The sequence below is a fragment of the Lipophrys pholis genome (assembly GCF_963383615.2).
Source record: "Lipophrys pholis genome assembly, chromosome: 5".
In the NCBI taxonomy this organism is placed as follows: Eukaryota; Metazoa; Chordata; class Actinopteri; order Blenniiformes; family Blenniidae; genus Lipophrys; species Lipophrys pholis.
Window position 1 is genome coordinate 16,736,909 of NC_137628.1, and position 21,812 is coordinate 16,758,720.

A 21,812-nucleotide genomic window follows, 5' to 3' on the forward strand; every position below is an offset into this window, starting at 1 on the left:
AGGAGGGTTCGATAAACATTTATGACTTTCAAGGTAGGATGTTGAATTGGATGAAGATATAGAAATGTTGTTTTTTTTGGCCAATCTTTTTTTTTTAATTCAATTCTAAGGAGTATTGAAACTGTTCTGTTGGAACTTGATAGTGTGTTTTGTGTTTCATTATAGTATATTAACCAGTTGCAGCTATTCAAAGTCATGAAATAGTGATGGTCTTTTTTTTTTTTTTTTATCTGTCACTTGTGAGTCAATGATTCATTGCAGGACACCATTGGATGGTATCATCTCCTCAGGTGCTGGCTCCTGATGTGCCCCTTCAGGTATCATCCGGACGCTCACACTGCCGCCATCCGTAGTGCTGGGGTTCACACGGAACTTCCTGTTGATTGGACGTACAGCCCTCAGAAACTGCCTCTTAAAGGTCTCACTGAGGATAATGTAGAGAAATGGATTGATGCAGCTGTTGGCATACCCCATGCTGATGGCAATGTTGTAGGCATAAGAGAAGGCTCGGCTCGGCTTCTGTACTCCGAGATGGATGAGCTGCAGGATGTAGTAAGGTGCCCAGCACATGAAGAAAGCCAGGCAGATGGCCACCGCCATCCGAGTCACCTTCTTAGTGCGTACTCTCAGACTCCGCGGAGGAAGTGGCGCCACACTGGCGGACATGTGCTGGAGGATCTTGAAGAACACCAGGCAGATAATGGCTAATGGTATGGCAAAGGCCAAGAAAAACTGATAAAGCGTAAACCAGTATGTACTGGTAACTGGGTCAGGCAGAAGGAGCGCACAGGCCACCAGCCCGTCTGGAAGCGGCATCAAGCCTGCATACATCCACACAGGAATGATGGTGAGCAACGACAGGAGCCACACCAGTCCGATGACCAGCGTAGCCACGCAGGGTGTGCGAACATAGTTGAAACGAATAGGGTGGACCGTAGCCAAGTAACGGTCAAGAGTCATTGCAGTCAGGATGTATGTACTTACAATCTGGCTATTGGAGTCGAGTGCAGTGATAACAGTACACATGACCGCACCAAAACGCCAGGTGCCGTTACCCACCAACTGATGGATGAGGAATGGCATCCCAAGGAGAAAAAGGAGATCAACGATGGAGAGATTTAGGATGAAAATGTCTGGGACAGTTTGCTTGGCACGGCACTTTGTTTTCTCTATGATGGTGTACATGACAATACAGTTCCCTATGATACCCAGGAAACAGATGATGCCGTAGATGACAGGGAGGATGGCACTGCAATGAAGGGCCCCAGCTCCAGCTATAGAAAGAAAAAAAAAAATAGATATACACAGTGAATTATAAATATTTAATAAATGCCATGATTTGGTTTTAAAAAGTTTATTTATTTATTTATTTATGCATCACTGAAATCATCATCATTAAGTCACAATGTGTCATCAAAAGCTGCATTTTAATAATATCGATGAACCTCTTCTACCTGCTGGTTTTGGCGTAGTGCTCTCCAGTCGGAAATGCGATTGATTTGTGTGCGTGCATGCGCGCGGCGCACGTGTGTGTTCTATTTAGTGCTTTAAATGGGGGGGAAAAATAACTGCCGGTACTCCTCTTGGTGACATACTGTCAGTCTCTCATACAAATATGGGACAAAAACATCATATTCAGTGACGTGCGCAGACATTTTGTACGGCAGGTGGTCAGTGTAAAATAAAGGCACCTTGTGCAGCGTGTGGATCCACGGGCTGCTTTATTATAATAGTGTGAGACTCAAAACGCATTCATTATACAAGCCTACTTGTCTTCCCCACTGAGCCAAAACTGGTGTCCAATTGTGCCACAATTGGACACAAAAAAGCCACAATTACATTGCAGGGATGTCTTGTCTGGAAGTCATATAAACATCAATGAAAAAAGAAAAAAAAGCGACTCCACCAGGAATCAAATCCACATTAACATGCATTAAAAAAAAACTCTGGAATACGTTAACACGCATCAACAAACCAATTATTGACACCAAACACGCATGACCATCAGAATTAGAATAAAAAGGTCCAGACTACCAGAGATCCAGTCCGCAGCATCAACATATACAACAAAGTGCTGAATATTAATAATACCGTTTAACACCTTCAGACAGAAGCCTCCACAGACCTGGATCAGCTTCTTGATGCTGCTCGTCAGAGTCCCTCAGTTTATTTTTCTTAATAGGAAACCCGAAATGTACGAGGTTTCCCTGTTTGAAATTGAGCGGCTGTCTGATTTAAAGTGACGTTTAAGACTCGCGCCCCCACACTTCAATGGTGAAGACAAGAACTGCATGCAGGCCGGCAACTTTATTAAAGTGAAAGAGTGACGATTCATCCTCATGCGCAAATAAAGATAAAAAAAGAATAGCCTAATTTTACTTATAACCATGACAAAACTGAAAACAAACAAAAAAACAAAAAGGATATGCATAGGAAAAAACAGTATTTTACCAATATTTTAGAGATCCCCGCAAACAATTTCACAAATTACGTTTTAAGGGGGACTCCTGTCTCATTGCGTTTTTTTTGGGTTTTTTTAAATAAAAAAACGACTTTCAAACACTGCTTCTGTGGTGGGGCGACGGACTGGACTAGAGAGAGAGAGAGAGAGAGAGAGAGAGGGCAAGACATTGAGGGTAGAGGTACGTGATGCACCTAAACGCATCACCCATTTATTGTCGGCATGAAGCTCGTTTACCAGTAAAAAGGTCCGTGTGTAGGTCCGTGTACCTTCCGGCCATTCGATTTTCGTTTTGGCCGGAAGGTACACGGACCTAAAAATCCACAAATTAGTGTCATTATTTAAGTCGCTGGGTTCAGATTGTGTGGAAAAAAAGTAGTGCATGACAGTCCGGACATTGCGAAAAGTCCCGGTATGCTTGAGGGGTAAAATTTAAAAGTGCCACCGGTCCATACAGGCCCACTTAAAGCACTGGTTCTATTGATGCACCAACACCTCGGAAAGATGCAGAATTCGAACAGTTTATTGAAATGGGAATCCATACTATGACATGTAAGTTTTATACACATAAACCAAGACACCAGTCCCAGAGTCACAGACCAAGTTTTTCCACTTATTAAAAAAAAAAAAAACTCCTAAGGTTTTTCAATCCATGCCAATCATTTAATAATGTTTTAATGTAGTTGTCTGTAATAATGGGAAAGTAATGTGAAGCTGATGTGGGAACTCACTATCTTGAGCTTTGGTATGTATAGAAGCCTGAATCTGTTAAAAATTGAAATACAATCACTTTAAATAAATCTAATTAAAATGAGCGTACATGTATTTTCTCTGCTGAATTGATGTCGAGATTAACTGTAACGCTGATGTGTTAAACAGTTCTCAGCAGTTATTAGGGTCCAGCCTACCTGTTGTCTTATTTGAGTGTCCGAGGGAAAAATTAGAGTAGTTGTAGAAATCCATAACATCCACAATATATCCAAACGAGATGTAGTTGGATTAGTGTGCGTATTCCAAGTGCATGTGAAGCTTCTTTAAACCAAATGGTGTGTTTCTCAGTAAAAGTGAATCCAGTTATCGTTCGAAATAGTCAGGTTCGTGAAAACACGGGGTTTCGGAGCAGAGCCGTGCGCTGTGGTAACAACGCTGCTTTTATGTGAGCGGCTGAGGTGCTTCACTGGTGTAAAGCCAGCCGAGGTTTAAACTCGAATGCATGTTTACGTTGCGTATTACGGTAAAGCTGTCAGAAGCCGACTGGGGCTTCATGGTGCTTTCAAGTACACCCCGATTGCAAACAAAAATCACAACAGTACTGTACAGGCGTATTGTACCAAACATTCATCGAAAATCAAATTGTTTTAAGCAAACTGCACCACATTCTTGTTCTACACGCCCACAGGTACCTCTGTTTCTCATTGTCATCCTTTCCTTTTGCAGAATTTGGTTCCTCTTAACCATTTTTGCTTGTCCTCCATTCATAGGAGTCCTACTAAGCTGGTCATCTCCATCCTCTCTGCATCTCATTAGTCAATCATCTGTTTACCAGTCAGTGTGACGATCTGTGAGTCTGTACCTGTTTCTCATGCTTGTCTGCTCTTGGTTGTTGTCGTCATCATCTTTAAATCAGATTCTTTATTTTAACCTTTGGCTGGTTTTGGGGCAACCAAGTCTTCATCTGAACTGTCTACTGTATTTTGATGTTTGGGCTATTACATACTTCTTGAGTTCTTGTCATGCCTCTGTTAACAACAGAATTTATGGATGTACAGTAACGCATATTGTTGTGAATTCATTGTGTAATTGTGAGAAAATTCAAAAGTAATTTTAGCGGAAAATTGGTACAGAGGTACCTGGGGCTCTGTAGAATAAGAATGTGGTGACGGTTGCTGAAAACAATTCGATTCTTTTTATAGAATTTTTTTGACAATAAAACTTTACAGTACTTTATCTATAGGGTGCATTTTATTTCTGTAATCGTGATAATATGCTACAGTAATTGTAGTTGTAGTAATTTCTATGACAATAAACATATACAGTATTGTATCTGCCAAGTGTGTTTTATTTTTGTAATTGTGAGAAAATGCTACAGTGAGTCCAGTTGAAAATTGGCACAGAGGTACCGGGGGCCCTTTAGAACATGAATCTGGTGGAGTTTGCTGAAAACAATTAGATTTTCTATCAATCTTTTGACAATAAACATGTACTGTATTGTTTTACTGGGTGTGTTTTGTGTAATTGTGAGAGAATGCTACAGTGAATCAATTTGGAAATTGGCACAGAGGTACCTGGGAGCCTGTAGAATTAGAATCTGGTGAAGTTTACTGAAAACAATTAGATTTTCGATGAATTTTGTTAGAATACGCCTGTACAGTACTGTTGTTGTGATTTATGCTTGCAACTGGGGTGTTCTTGAACGCACCATGAAGCTCCTGTCGGTTTCCGACTGCTTTACCGTAATACGCAATGTAAACAGGCATTCGAGTTTAAACCGTGTATGGCATTACTCCAATGTGAGCTTCTGAGCGCATCTTCACCCGGAGTCCGCGGGTCTTCTATGGAGTCGCGACTATGCTTGCCATACCGCGACTGCACTGCAGGCTTTTCGTCTAGCTGTTAGAAATTCACATTAAGCGTTTGATAGGCTGAAGTCGACTCAGCTCCCCGTGATACCCACGATATCACGGGGGAAACTGAGGGCGCACGCACGAAGGTTGGCGCGCACTTATTATTTTTATTTATTTATTCATTTCTTTCTCATCAGCGTGACCGCTGCGCGTAAAAGTGTATCAGTGGAGATGTTTGGTCGTTGATTGTAATAGTGGTAAAGCAGGGCTGGACGTCGGTGCTCGTTATATGACGGAGTCAGCCTATGCGTTAATCAGACCAGCCCCCAGAGACACCGGCCCACCGGGACAGTGCACGGTGTGCCAGATGGCCATTCCACCCCTGTTGTCGAAGCAATGATTAATGGAAATGTGTCCTAAGACGGAATCCTTTCATCAAATAGATAAATAAGAAAAAAATATACAGTGCAATTCCTTTAACTATCATCCAGGACAGAATAACAAACAAAGTAGGATAACCCTGTCAGGGCCCTCATAATCGTCTTTCTGTAAGAGTCCGGCAACTACAGTAGATGGCAAACGGTCGTTCTCCACTATTGCAAAACTTGCACGTTTTAACCATGTGCACCACTGGATGGCGTAGTTGCGCCTCATTTAAAGTCCTCGCACGTATTCCTCCAGAGAATTGGTGACGATGAAACCGTTTTTTGGTTTTGGGAGGAGGCCTGAGGCATTTATGCATTCAGTGGTTTGGTTCGGACACTCAGTGCAACTGATGGAGTAACAAATAGTCTGTGTGTGTGTGTGTGTGTGTGTGTGTGTGTGTGTGTGTGTGTGTGTGTGTGTGTGTGTGTGTGTGTGTGTGTGTGTGTGTGTGTGTGTGTGTGTGTGTGTGTGTGTGTGTGTGTGTGTGTGTGTTCTGTATATACGTAGTATGTATGTCTGTTTTTTGTGCGAACATGTGTGAGTGTGTGGGGGGGTCGGTGTGCCCTAACAGCTGGCTTCCAGCTGGGCTCGTACCGGGCCCTGCGGGTCTTAAACTCTGCTGTCCGGCCGTTGGGTGGGGTGGGGACTTCCTGCCCCAGGTCCTCTTGCGGTGCCTTGTCGGGGTGGGTGTGGGTCCCTGTGTTTTAGGCACGGGGGGTGGGGTGGGGCAGCGCAGGGGGTACATTTGGGCCATGCCTGTGGCTGGTCCTGGGGACGGGGGGGACCTCCTTTCCTCTCAAAGCCAGCTGCATGAATTCATATCCAGCTCTGCGACTCAAACTTCGGCGTCACACACAAAAAAGCACCGACGTGCTTGATCACCTGATGAATGTTAACACGATAAAGCTTGTGACGTATTAAATCTTTCCTTGGAGAAATTCTCTGACCTTTGGGGTGCGGTGCCTGCAGATGTGATGGGGGCTGGAGGCTCAGACCACAGACTTTCAGTTCAACTGTCAGAGATTCTGCAGGAAGAGAGAGAGAGAGACAGAGGGCGGTGGTGGGGGTCGTTAGCGACATGTAATCGTCAAACGTCACTTCCGGTAAGCCAGGTAATATAGTACCAACAGCTCTTTGAGATATGATGGAGCCTGACTGCTCAGAGCTGTACAGGTTAAAAGAAGGGATTTTTACTTCTATTCAAGATTTGACATGAAGCCAATGAAGAGAAGTAAATACTGGAGTGATGTGATCTCTCCTACTAGTTCTTGTCGGTGCTCTGGCTGCAGCATTTCAACTCAACTGGAGACTTTTTAAATAGTTCTTCATACACCTTAATAATAGAGATGATTTACAGAAATAAGCATCCCATTATTTTCTAAGAAAGTCTGAGGAGTAATGTGCACACATGCTGTGTCCAATAGAAACATTTGAAGCTCTCCGGATAGGATGTGATTACAACAATAATGAGCCAGTTGCGTGTAATTGCACAGCAGAACAGCCTTCTGTTTCACTGGAAACCTGTATGATTAAGCCCCTGGAGCTACATGAGTGAGCTCTGAGAAACACGGAGGACGGAGAAAATCCTTCCAGAATATTCTGACACTGCTCTGTTAACAGATTCTTTTTTTTTATTTTAACCCTTTCACCTATGAATGAATAAATGTGCTCGACAGCCCATTGTCTGACATTTTAGACACTGGTGGAACAGCACAGTTGGAGACGTTCAGGTTTTATCAGTCAAGTGAATGACTTTTTTCGCCATCACAGCTGGAAAGTGGTCATTCATTCTATGTAGGAGAACTTATTTCTGCACAATTTAAATTACGGCTGCTTTTGTTAAACAAGAAATACTGTATATTTTAACTTTCCCTGCGATCTTGGACTCACAAGAGTACTTCAGCGAGTATTGTTACTTTCCATGAAGTTGCCAACTGTGGCCATCATATGTAATTTTCTCAGCATAAAGTGGCTGGTTCTGATTTTGACTGCATTTTTGGGTGTTTTCTCCAGTCGATCACGCAAGATGATATACAGGAGTCGAGGAAAGCAACCCAGGGCTGACAAAGTCAAGGTTACACTAATAAACACCAAGTACAAGACCACATACACATGCAAATGTAACAGGTGCAAAGGCTACAAATTCAGACTTAAAAGAGGTTTCACTTCCAATTAGTTCAAAAAAATCTCATTAGGGTCATTCAACAAATGTCATGTATTGTCTATGGAACCATTCTCAATTTCAGCATTTTCTTTTTTCCTTGCACAAGCAGTAGAATGTCGACTTTCAAATATATAATGTATGTATCCAATGCATTAGTCATATTTGGGCTCCTTTCTGGCAAATGTCACATTGTAGGATACTTGGACTTGTGTGTTAACAAATGTAGAGTAATTCCATAAGAAATCGTATGTAGAAAGAGTATGTATACACATCAGATCTGATGATTACAATGATCTGATTTCTCTGGGTTATCACATCTTTCTGGCCAAGAAAAGATTTGAGATGTTGGGAAGTGAAGTCTTTAGAAAGTATTGATGTTACAAACAGTTTTATCTGTGTTGGTGTGTTTGAGTGATCACGTTAATGTCTGTCATTCATCTGCAGACTTCTGTCGTTTGGCTGGAGAATGATTTCACCTATAATCACCGGAGTTGTGTTACGCCACACAGTACTGTAGATGAAGCACTTTTTGGGATGTTGTGTGTAAAATATTGAAAAATATGAAATCATATCTCTCTTTATGTTCCGTTTACAGAACCAAATCTCAGTCTGCCTTCGGGTGATATGCTACTGTCGTTTACATTTGCAATAGAACATCTTGGAGTTTGTTCAGTGTCCAGACTAAAACCACAGACACTCAGATAAGGAGGCATCAGCTGGCTAAAGGTTTGTGTGATGGCATCACTTTGTCTTAGAAACACACTCAAGTCCCGGTAGCGGTTCACACATCAGGAGGCAGCTGCTGGAAAACAGTTTTTTGACAAAAGCGCTGTTGAGTTTTTACAGTTTGGTCCGTTCATGATTCATTCGAGGACAGAGATAAACCACCTGCTGTCTTTAGTAACTTTATTTTTCCTCTGAAAAAGCAGGCGTCTCACAGTAATACTTATTTTGTTTTCTTGTTCTCCTGTTTTCCACTTTTCTTAAGAAATGTTTTTTTTTTTTTCTCTATTGTTTTTTTTTTACACTTCTCTCTGGAATTACATCAAGAATGGGAAGTTTAGTTTCTGTGTATGTAAAGCACGGAAGTGAAAGAGTGCTTAAAACTACTGTAACAAGTAACATTACTGCCGTTACAAATACTCAAAAACTTTGGCCGGCCTGTGTAAAACATCTCATTTAAACACAATTCTAATGAAGTATAGAATTACAATATGGGAATTTGTAGATACAAAGCTAGAATTTTCTCACTTTTAGAATAAAATAAATGTGGGCATACAGGGTTTTTCCTGAAAATTATTTCTAAAATACAATTTAATTCCAGTAATATGAGTCCTTGTAATTCAGTTGTTCCATCCCAGCTAAATTACATTAATATCTGAGACCAACCATGATTGATAAAAACCTTTACAGTTCCAGCAATGAATTATGACAGGGTTTATTTCAGTCAGCCGCTCACTGACAGCAACTCTGGAAAGAAAAAAAGGGTTTGGATGATATTCTGACATCCATGACAGTGGTGTTGATGAGATATTATATCACAATCTTGTGTAAGTCCAAGTTGGTGTTGAAGGTGAGTTGCTTTTTCTTCTCTACAGTCCGATGAGTTTAATTATTTACACGTTTTATTCTTTTTGTGATATTTTTGACAGCTGCACCAAAAAAACCCAGTTTGAAACAGTATGAAACCGACAAACTAAACCCTTAATTCCTGAAAAAAAAAAATGAAAAGGGATAAATGTAAGGAAAATCTATTTAGGCAGATCTTTTCAGTGTGATTCAGCCCTGACATTTAGTTTTTATCTGCAAAGCTTGATATTGCAGCTCAGTGATTCAAGATAGCTCAAGATTGTCAAAATGTCAAATCAAACCAGAATAAGACAATTAATCTGGAGCAGACCTAGAAAATTCCTGGTTTTTCATACATGTAATGGTTAGAATGTGTGTGTCTGCCAGCTTCACTGTAATGTTGTAGGAAATCAGAGATTGAATCCATCGCCTCTCTCAGAGATCTACTGGATTTCCAAACACACGATTGGACCTCAAGAGCACTTAAGCTGAATGTAGACTTCAAATGTGTGGTTGGTGGAAAAATAACAGTGTTTTCTCTTCTATAATCAAGTACAGTGAAAGTACAGTAGAGCAGTGGTACAGCGACAGTATGAAGGTTGAACACAGTTATTAGCTGAACTGCATGGATGAAGAAACCTATGTTTTCTTTTTAATTGCGTATGAAACGTGTGAAGCAAGTAAGGACACAAGAAAGGTTTGATTTTATTGATCCACTATAATGTCCATGACTTTCCCAATCACCGGGTGATCTTATGAGACAATGTCAAGAAAATATACAGCACTGTAAAATAGTTTTACAATAAATGTCTGCAATCAATGTGATTCAGTGATTCAGTGATACAAAGTTTCCCAATATTTGGCACATCAGAATACATTTTTATTTGTTCATGAGATTTAATGGGCAAAAGTGCAGCACACAGACACCGTATTTGTACTATTTGTGTGTGTGTGTGTGTGGGTGCGTGTGCGTGTGTCTGTGTCTGTGTCTGTGTCTGTGTCTGTGTCTGTGTCTGTGTCTGTGCGTGTGTGTGTCTGTGTGTGTGTGTGTGTGTGCGTGTCTGTGTGTGTGCGTGTTTGCATTCTTCTTTTTTCACTTTGCACATTTCTTGTCTGTCTTCTCTGTTTGCTGTCCTCCACTTTAGTCCAAACACTCTGTTCCCGTACTCTATGTGAAGCCAGCATCTGTTATCTAACTCCCTACTTATTGAAGTGATGTGCTCTGTGTCTGCTGTCATATCATCAGGTGTTTTCATCCTTCTTTCACCTCAGTTTTTGTTTTGTTTTTTGTTTGCCTGAACTTGCCCCTCGCCTGTCAGACCACATTAATCATTGATGTGTATTCATAAACTGCGCCTTGCATCCTGGCCAGTTTAGATTCGTCAGCGACAGTCCTGTCGAAAGCAGCTGAGTGTAACCTGACTGCATAATTATAACCCTGCCAGTCATCGCTGAACGCATGGCATACATTACCTTCTGGTCATCAGATTAAAAGTCTGTCAAGCCATGTTATGATGTTATCGTCACTTCGCATGACTAAAAATAAAGAGGCTGCAGGTTCAGAAAGTCACTTGTGCTCCCGAGAATAGTACATTTATTGGACAAATAATGGTGGAAATATTGCTGCCAGACAGGCGGAGAAGATGAAGACTCGTGGATGTAGTGAAAGAGAAAGCAGCAGATGAAGGATGAGATGGAGGCAGATGATCTGTTTGTTTGGTTGACCCCTGAAGAAGAGCCTGAAGACGAAGACAATATCAGACACTGTTTAGAGCTCGTTTCAGATCCAACATATTTGGTTGCTTTCTGTTGTGCAAGTAAATAAACAACAACAAACAAACACAGGTACACCTGAAAAGATGAAAAATTAAGAAAAAAATAAGAAAATCAACATAAAACAGAATGTTGCAATCAAACATTAATACATTAATACACACATAAATATACAAATATAATTGAAAATAAATATTTCATATATATATATATATATATATATATATATATATATATATATATATATATATATATATATATATATATATATATATACTGTATATTTTTGTTTGTTTGTTTGTTCTGTGTTTTTTTATGCTGCTGATTCTGACAGGAGGTCTTTGGAAACATTCTAGTCCAAACAGAAACATGGACTTGATGGAGTATTCAATATCACTGAGAACGCGCTGAAGAATTACTCCACTGGGAAGCATCAACAACAGCACAGCATGCCCTCTTAAATGTTTATTTGGATTATTTCTTAATATGGCAAAATTCTAATCTTATTTGTGTTCATTTCAATTTGAATTTCCGTGTAAGACACAATCATTTCCTTTTGAGTGTTGCAAGAGTTCATTATAGTGAATTCTGTCACTATGTATGCAGTGTGAGTCAGTTGTCTTGATTGAAAATAAAGAAACATTTGACTAAACTTACAAACACAATTAGTAAAGCAAACGCAATCAGAGATTTTTTAGGTCCACAAAGGTCAATCTGGACTCTGAAAAAAAGAAAAAGAAAAAGTTTGCTCACTTTGACACGAATCAAGAAATGGCAGGCATATATAATTTGCAATGTTATCTAAACTTAATAACGTCAATGGACTCTTCCATGGTCGGCTGTGCTTCATCGTTGCCTATCTATTGTCTACTTTTAAATATGCCGTAACATCCATCTGCGTTCGATACAGCTTCATGCAGCTCGAGGTCTCTGAACCAGCTTGTTATAGGCAAAAGCAGAAAACACCCTGGAGAGGTTGATTATACCATCTCGGAGCAAAATGAAAGATTTGCATTTTCACACGCAACAACAATTTGGCGTCGCTGATCAGTTTAGTTTGGACTCAAACTGTTGAGGCGACATCACAATGATTGACCCACCGTGGGGCCGACACCGGAGCATTCAACATGCAAGTCAACATTTTCAACATCTTACCAGCTTAACCTAACAGCTGGAAGTCCAGTGAGTGTTGTATATTGTTTGTGGAAAATTGTGGGACTCGAAAGAAATAGGCCACATGGGATAAATGATATTGTCAGAATTGCTGCAATCCGGTTTATTTCGTCTCACTCAGAAAGCGGTTCTGAGGTAATGATGTCCTTTATAAAGTTCAACGTGACTATTTTGAGTGATCCCGGAAAGAAGCTGACTTTTTTTCAGTGAAGCGTGAAAGTTGTGAATTAGATGCAAATGCACTTATTTGAAACTGTGGAAAGAAGAAAGCAAAATTACACTTGACTGATCACAAATTGTGTGAAGAAAAACAAGAGGTTTCCTTGCACTGAATGACTGTAATCTTATGGTGATGATGGACACATATTGATTTGGATCGTTTGTTTGTTTGTTTTGGGTGTTCAATACTATTTGCTGATACATTGTAGGACCATTTCTGTGTACTATTAATAAGCTGAATTCATTTCACACACATCTGAGTTATTTGATTCAGCTGTCAAGTCTAAAAGCTAACCGTTCCTCCTGGCTGGCTGGCTGCCAAGTGCACAGAAACAAGACCTTCCTGCCTAAGTGGCATCACTGGAAGTCAGGAATAAATGTTTGGCAGTGAAGAAATATATGCAGTCAAACAGAAATGTCAAGTTTCATTTCACTCCAGCGGAGGCGACACACTTGACAGTTTGACACAAACGTGGTGAGGTGGTTTGCACCGTTGCTTTGTAATAAGTGACTTTTTTTTTTCTTCTTTTTTTAACCAAGGGTTGGTTTTTTTGTTCCTACACTTTCTACTACAGTCAAAGGAATGTATGCCAAATTGTGCGATAGAAGTCAGTCCATGTGACTCTTCATCTGCATCACCTTTTACTAAGTTGGTGCAGATGATGAATGGATGGACAGATATAGATTTTCTGGTATCTCCCAAAACACCAGTTTCACGGCACAGTTGAAAAAGCCACACGTCACCCGTGACAAAGAATATAAACACGACCGAGGAGTCTGCACTTTGAGAGAAAAATTGACAAGACAGAATGTGTTACCCGCAGTGTTACCCGTTTACTGAAGTTGTCGCGCGCTTTGTGGCGTCAAGCCAGTGAGTTTATTCTGTCACCGCAGACCTTCCCTGTCTCAGGCGAAGACTCATCCACATTTCATGCAAACACATTTTAATCTGGCAGCTAAATATTGTTGAGCCGTCTCTCTTCAGTGTGTGCAATGAGACTGTTGAAATGATATCTTCATCTTTGCCTTTGCTGGGATTTCCTTTGACATGATGCCGATGCTCTGAATTAGAACTACCAATAAGAATAAAGGTTGACATTGAGAGCTATAGTTGGAGTGAACATTTATAAATTACACATTTAACATATTATTACATACATACCCAACATCCAAGAAATGATTGTCAAAATGTGTATTTTAGATTTTGACTTTGATTTTGCAGTCAACAATTAAGTTATTTCTCAATCATGAATCAACAAAGGATTTTGTTTTCCTATCACAGCTGCAATCACTGTGTCATTCTATTTTCTTGATTCCGTTATTTTCAGTTATTGTTGTGAGAATCCTTTGACTTCCCATGTGCTGCTTTGAATTCTCCAAGAAACCACCAAGCAATTTGTTTTTCAGATATTTTTTTTAAATATTTGTTTTACTTTTTCACATTCATTATTGACGTACCTGCTCTTTTTTCCCCCCAATAAAAATTCAGTGGTTTCAGAGAAATTATGTTCTTATACAGGTCACATGTGGCACAATAATGTGTCACCATTTTTAAGTTGCTCTCTAAGAGGGAAATAGATTAACAAAAGAGCTTTACCACAACAGCCACGTCTCTGCTGCGCTGGATCATTCAGTTATCACAGACAGTTTTCAGCAATAAAATCATCTCAGCTATGAGAAAAAAACAAAAGTTTCAATATATAAAAGTATAGTTTCATGGGTAACTACATAGTCACAGTAATGTTAAGCTAAAATGAATTAAATTCTCTGCAAAACCAAGAGATGGAGCTTATAATGATGTTGCTTTTGCAACTTTTGCAACCAGGGTCAAGAAGAAAACAACTGCCACTGGTAAAGGTTCTGACTTTAAACTCATCCAAGTGCCTACAAATGTGAATTATCTTCACAGAAGTTGTTCCTTAAAAAGATCTTATGAAAAATGTTTACATATTTCTCTTTAGAAAGAAAATGTTTCCTGCTGTACGTGACTGCAGAGAATTTACTTTGATATGAGTATCACACCAGCACAATGTGAAAACAAATGAGAGAAACAACTCCAGTGGCTCCTTTTCATCTTTATATATTTATTTTTTACAAACAGTCAGATGGAGGCTCTGTTTCATTTTGAGGACCGGTGGTATGCTTTGCTTTAAAGGAGGTCAGTCTGATCTATGACACATAACAGTTGTGCTTGTGGACTAAAAAGGATGTGCCAACAAATGGGCTCTTTTTTGACATTTGGCAATAAAAACCAAGTGTGGAAAGTTATGAACAACAAAAAGCAAACTATATGGTGTATGAAACATATCTGTATCTTTTGGCTTGATGGATGTTACGTTTCATAAAACGCAGGCAGGAAGTTTGGATAAAGACAAGGCTGTGTGGAAAATATGTCACAAAATATCTTTGTACCACAGAATTTACATTTCGTCTAAATATGTAGCCACGGGCAAAGACACCCGAGCAAACAATTAGGCTTTAGTTCAAACAAGACACGGCTATTGACATTAGAACATGAACTGAAAAAAGTAATAATAAATACACATGATTTGGATATATAAACATATGGAAGTCCATATCTGTTATTCAACCTAAATCAATTTAAAAGTAATAAAAGAATATTATATCTTGAGATGCCATCAAAATGCAAAAATCTAAAATGATCAATGAATAGATTTCGTTTCAATGGAGTTCCACCACTTACTTCAATCAATAAATCCTTAGATAAAACCCAATGTGCAGCAGGCTGCCTTCCTGCACACAGACAGCTCCACACATTAGTTTGTTTCACCCCACAACAACTTATGGGCTGACATGGCCTCGAGCAGGGGTGGCCTAGAGCAGGGGTGGCCAACCCCGCGGCTCACGAGCCCTTTTCCCAAGAGCTGCACACTCTTTGCCCATCAGTGTGCAGCTCTTTGATCCATTAACTGATATGATCGGAGTGGAGTTCTTCCAAGAATATATATAGTTCTCATGAGAAACTCGGAGTTCGGATTATATTAGGTCAAATTCAAATGCATCACTCAGAGCACAGCACCATGGCAACAACATCCCTCTCACTCACGTTGTCACACAGTTTAACACAAAGCCTGCCTGAACCAGATAATAATGATGGGGGAACAATAAAGGTATAACTCCGCCAAACATAGAAATAAAGTCTGGGAAGAAATGTCCATAATCATCTGTGCTGTCCCCCTCTGACCATGTTGACAAACTCCATGGCCGGTGCTATGCTATATATGGCAGGTCGGGCTCGTTAGAGCGTAATAGCAAGTAAACAAAGGCTCGGGTGCAGGGACACGTCAGATACTCCAGCACGGCCCGGAATGTGAAGAAGTTTGAGTTCATCGGTGGATTAGACGCAGATAAACACACCTGTTGAAAGCAGTTCAGAAAAGTTTCGGCATCAATAACTCAACAAAATGTCGTCCAAACACAAATGATGTCTCTTTTCCATCGGTCTGAGGGAGACAATATGCTACAAGCCCTTTTTTGTCAAAAGTCGTTCTCTTTGGAGCAGCAGAAAAACCATCGTTCTCCATGAGCAGCCAGCTGTGTGACCAGAGTGCAGGGACCGTCTGCGAATTACAAATGAAAAAGCAAAGACAGACTTGTATTCAGTGCAGTGTCACCAAAATCACTGCGTCCTTCACATGATCCTACAATAACACTTGGTCTGAAACTGCAATTTGCAGACAGTCCCTGTGCATTTGTGTGGGCTGAGGGAGTAAAATTATTTCTGTTGATGTTATAAGTCTATGCCTTGCTGGCTGTTGTCCAACTTTTGTAATTCCATATGGAGATGTATCATACATTATGTATGTATCTTCACTTTGTCATTTTGTGTCTGTGTGTGACCTGGAGAGACGACAGAAGTGGAGGATTGCAAGTTTGCATTGATCTGCAAACAGGTTACCACTGGGGGTCCCAGAGGCAGACCCCTAACCTTCAACAGCTTCTAGTATGTGTAGTTAAGGGTATAACTATGAATTGGAATGGGTAAAAATGCAGAGAAGTAATTTCCCAAAGGGGTTTTTATAAAGTATGCTTTCTTTAAAAAAAAACAAATAACTGGCTGAGCTGAGTGCGGCAACAGTCACGCTGTCATCTCAACAGTAGCGGTCAAGCATTTCAGACCCCGGCCTTCAGTAGTGCTCTGTCTGAATCAATCCACCCCTCAATAACGTTTTATGGCCATAAAAACCACGTCATGATGCAGAAATGCAGTAGAAAGAGTCATTGCATCACGGATAGATACTTTGAAATGAATCTGAAGTGTACAACTCTCCTACTGAAGCTCAGCTGCATTAAAAAAAAAAAATCAATAATAACCTCAAAAAATTGTAATATTAAGAAAATTACATCATTTTACTCAGAAATCCTGATTTCTTTGAACACAAAATCCATCCTTTCTTTTCTCAATCAGTGTTCAATTGCTCTGTTGTACAGATTTGATGTGTGTTTCAATTGTGAGGTCCAGTTTTGTGCAGGGAGCGCTATTTAGTCATGAACAAAATATAATTAACATTCGTCCGTGATTCTGATATTTTTCTTTAGCCTGCAGAGAAGGCCCTGCAGTCACTGACGTCCCACTACTGCATCTCAAACACACTAAATGGACGTGCCAAACATGTTTCAGATTATCAAACTTGATGTCCAAGCTTGCACAGCATCCTTCCAAATCTGGATCACTGCACCTGCTGCCAATCAGAAAAAAAACCCAGAAACTCTGAAAGACGCCAAATGTATAAAATGGGAAAACTCAAATTTGACATAGTGCTCCTTTAAGGAGAGGACAGATCACATTATGAAAATAAAACTAACACAATTAGGGCATATTTCCAGAAGATTTTCATAAAGTCCCCATTGTTTTCTTCACCACCACTAAAAGGTTGGCTGGCAGTGTCTGCAACTGAAAATAGATGAGCGTTCATGAGCAAGTCTGCTGAATGGAGTTGCTGAAGTAAACAGTATGTGAAAATTTGGATATCTTCTGCTGATAAAATCAGGCCCGTCTTCCACTGAAGTATGACTGCTTTGGGCCAAATTCCTCATATCAGCATGGACACCTGAGCGACATACACCCATCTCGGAAAAACAGAGTATCAGCCCAGAAACAACTCTACAGTTTTGTCTAAGTTTAAATGAAAAACTCTATGAGTACATCTTGAAAGAGTTAATCATAAAGAACCTATGAAGTGTAATTTGGTATTTTACCTGTCACAAGGTTTCACTTGAGGTCTAACAAAAGCAAAAAGCCTGTCAAGGTGTTTTAGTGTTGCATCAGTGTTTGCTCAGCCGCGAGCATTGATGCCATCTGCTATTCGGTTCTGAGTGCCCATTTCATTACCATAGAAAATCTGATAACTGGGAGTAATCACATAGATGGGCTATTCGGATCTGACATGTTTATATACACTTCAGAAATGCCCGAATGAAGAGCCCTGGTTTCCATTGAATTTCTGTTGAAGCACTTTGAATGCAGTCAGAGAAGGCTCAAACGTCCCATAATTTTCAACTTCTGACTTGTCTCGTTGGATAAAGGTTGCATGTTTGACACTCCCGGTAAAAGATTAAAGAATTCCTTTCGCTCTTTACTTTCTCCCCTGACTCAACTTGGTGTGTGTGCACATTTCGTGAGCAACAGCTTTCGGCATCAAAACCGCTTGTGCACTGGTAACACATAGTTAGACGCAATGTGATCAGGTACACTTCTGTTCCAAGTTGAGAAAGCTTTGATGTTGTGCATATAATCGTACTGATAACTGCTTTAGTCGTCTTAAGCCAGCATGTTCTGCACCAAAATCCAATTTTGTAAGGAATGCAAAGATTGCATAATTGAGTGCTCTTGTTTGTTTTACACTTTCCTCTTATCTTGTCTCATAACAAGTGACACTTTATATTTGTTTTATTTAATTACATTCTGTGTTTGTGTACATCATGGATAAAGATATGATTCCTTCTTTATTCGTATAGTCATTTTTACAGTAAAAAAAAAAAAGCTGCATGGGTAAGAGTTCACTTTGTGTTTTTTTGTATCTTAGATTCATTTCCAATAAAAGTGTATCTTTCTTATTTCCCCATAATAACTTGTAGCATTTGCCGGTGAAACAGACCACAGAGAAGAGATCTGTGAAACAAGGAAAGGAGCAGTGGATGGAAAAAACAGAGTAAATTCTACATTTAAAAACATTTTGACTGAAAACTGCATGCGATGAGATGCTAAAGTCTCGTCACAACAACAATATTTCTTTGCGAATGAACAATTAATGCTTTTATTGATGGCCCTGAGCTTCTAACAGCTATGTGGACTGACTACCAACAAACATCTGAACTCACAACTGAAAAAAGAGAAAAATTTGATGTACTGATTTATCAACAACAACAATAAATATCGTACAGAGAAAGAAGAAGCACAAGATTAACTACTTAAACTAATAAGCTACTGAACGAAACTGTGTTTATAGTTTATTTATTTGACTTTTATTTTCACATCAAATGTGGTCTGTCCGTCTGTCCCCATTCCTCAAATGATATTTGAAATAGAGTTTGTTATCCCTCCGTCCATCTTCTGTGTTGCTTTATCTAACTCATAATCATGAACACTGGAGCTAATCCTATGTGACTATGGGTGAAGGCGGGGTACACCCCAAGGAAGATGACCATTTCAGCTCAAGAGAAGCAATTTTAATCTGCTTTGCTACAGTTTTCATTTTGTGAGTGCTGTATGAATTTGCCAGTGTGAAGATATGAAAAGATCCCTCACAATTAAACGCTGCTCAGAGTCTGGGTTAGGGCAGTGGTGGCTCCCTGAGATCCCCAGGGGGCTTAATAAGGGACACTTTCTATTTCTAATGTGTAAACAAATGTTAAATCTGTTGATCTATGAGATGTTGGCTCCACCACATAGGCAAGCTGTGATGTAGAAATTTGAAATGAGAACAACACCTGTCAACATCAACAAGAGGATTTGCAGGGAGGAGTGAGATAGGGGTGGCAGCAGGCTTCACTAATCAGGCCAAACGTTTTTTTCCCCCTGTCATGTTTCCTTTTATCTTGGAGGATTCAAAGGTTTTTGCCGGCAATGCGGTGAATGCATTTGCTGCAGCCGGTTCTGTTTCATCAAAGGTCTCCTACCAACTGGAGGTTTATCAAATCTGTTTCAACTGATGAGAAGACTGGCCTTCATTCAACTTGGAAATGGCAGCTCAGCAACGACAGTCATGATCCTCAGCACTGTTTGTCCCAAACACTGGGCATCCCCTCAGCCATAAATATATATAACTCAAGAGACAAATTCATGATAAGTTCTAAAACATGTAGAAGGGCACACTCTAAATGTAGTTCGATAAACAGTATTTCACTTCTAGCAAGGACTCAAGGAAAATGTGACGATAAGTGATTTCTTTTGTAATAGTCATCAAATCCTGCAGAATTCTTCACTTCACAGACCCAGAGGCTTTTAAAACTATTATAGATATTGGTAAAAAATGTGGCACCCTACCCTAATACTGATGCAACCCCAAAGATGAGATTTCACCTAATTCACAAAAGCAGGCTCTTTTATCAAACCCCTGCAGTACCTGTCAGTACCTTTCGCAGAAACTCACAGAATTGACACAACAGCAGCTGTATCGATGTTGGAAACCTTGACTTGGGTTGTGTACCCTGTCATATGTGTACCAGGAGTATATGTAACTGTGCAACCTGTCTGTAACAGAATGTCTCTAAATTTTAAATTTTTTGTTGTGCCATCCAGACATCAGAACAACCCTGTTCATCCTGTCATTCTGTTTCTTTTATACCAGTGCTAGACGAGAGCTGTGAAATAACAAGAGTGTATTGTGATGACGTGGGGGCAGAATCTATTGGAAACCTCCAAGTGATCATACTTATTGCCTTAAAGGTACACAAGGTGAGATGACGTTCTAACAGGTTCCTCAGACTATTCCTTCAAGTGAAGCACTGTGAATCAGCTATGATCTCGCTTATTTGACATGTGCAGGCACTTGCTACGGTGTAGCATTGTCATATACAGGTACATCTGTACGCTCAGATGTCTTTTTTTTTAAACATATGATTATAAACAAAACAAAAAAACAGCTGTACAGAACAATATAGTCAACCGATCTAAAGTTTAAAAGGCTTCATTAAAAGCCAAATCAAGCCTATCACAAAAGCCTCCAGCAGGAATTCTCTATTCTTTTTCACTTTATGATAGCCATTAACAGCCATAGCATATTAGTGAGGAAGCAGGAAGTCCGGCATTCTGCAAATAATTAACTCAACTTGAGGCAAAGTATGCCGCTTGTGACCATGTCATATCTTTCATGTATTTTCATGTTCACAAAACTGAAATAAACCAAAGTATCAAACCAATTTGCAACAATTTGGTGATAAATCAACCTGTTATGGTGGATTTTTATGATGGCTGGACCTCCTTCTGCTATATGTTTACGTCTATTGTTTTCTTATTCATCACTGTTGACATTGGTATGTTCTTTTCCGTTCAATGCTACCTGGTACATGCCTGATCCTAAATAGAAAAAAAAAATGTGAAGGAGGGCAGGCAACAAAACCTGTGGCTAAAACAGCAACCAGCACTGCTCCCACTAGTCTCACACACACGCGGCAAGGCAAGTTTATTTGTATTGCGCCATTAAGACACAATTCAAACTATAATGCTTTACAGAGAAAGAACTGAAATACATTAAAAGAAAGCAAATAGGACATGCTTAAAAGGAGAATAAATCAATTTAAGTCTTTATTTGAATATAGGTAATAAAATAAGAATAATCTATTGTTTATGGAAAGCCTCAGCATGTTGTAATGGTTTAAGGCCCCAAAGGACTGCTTCACACATAGACACACTGAACTAAGGAAACAAACAAACACTGTAGAACTCTGCGTATTCATGATCTTATTCTTGGCTTATTTTGTGTTTATATTGTCTTGTATCTGTTGTATATATGATCATAGCTTTGGTACAGTATATGTATATCCATTACTGTGAATATATTATTGAACTTTATGTTGTTCATATATTGTCTCATTCTGTGTTTATACCTTATGGTTTGCTATTGTATATGTTTTAATAGCACATGTTATCTGATACTGTGTACTGTTTTTTATTCGTTATGTCTAATATAGAATAATGGGGCTGCATAATAGGGCAGCAAAAATGTCATTGGTTTCAAATACTGGCTGGGTTTTTCTGTTTCAAGTTTTCATGTTCTCACCGTGTGTGCGGGTTTCCTCCGGGTATTCTGACAGTCTGGAAACATGCATGTGAAAATAATTGGTGACCCTAAAGCAGGCTTAGGTGTGCATGTGAGAGTGTGCTGTTGTCTGTCTCTCTGTATTTGCCCTGATAGACTGTCAACCTGTCCAGAGTGTATCCTGTATCCTTGTGACCCTGCACAGGATAGAGCAGTATCGAGGATGGATGGATGGATGAATG

The 21,812-nt window shown here is 39.8% G+C and overlaps 1 protein-coding gene across 1 annotated transcript; it reads right to left on the reverse strand.

Annotated features, from left to right (window-relative positions):
• Window positions 1–252: 252 nt before the first annotated feature.
• Window positions 253–3,424, reverse strand: mchr1a (melanin-concentrating hormone receptor 1a; the record flags this gene model as incomplete). The annotated part of the gene is made up of 2 exons (XM_080464235.1): window positions 253–1,274; window positions 3,370–3,424. The coding sequence occupies 2 exons, from the start codon at window positions 3,422–3,424 to the stop codon at window positions 253–255; spliced, it is 1,077 nt and encodes a 358-aa protein (XP_080320361.1).
• Between the last annotated feature and the right edge of the window lie 18,388 nt (window positions 3,425–21,812).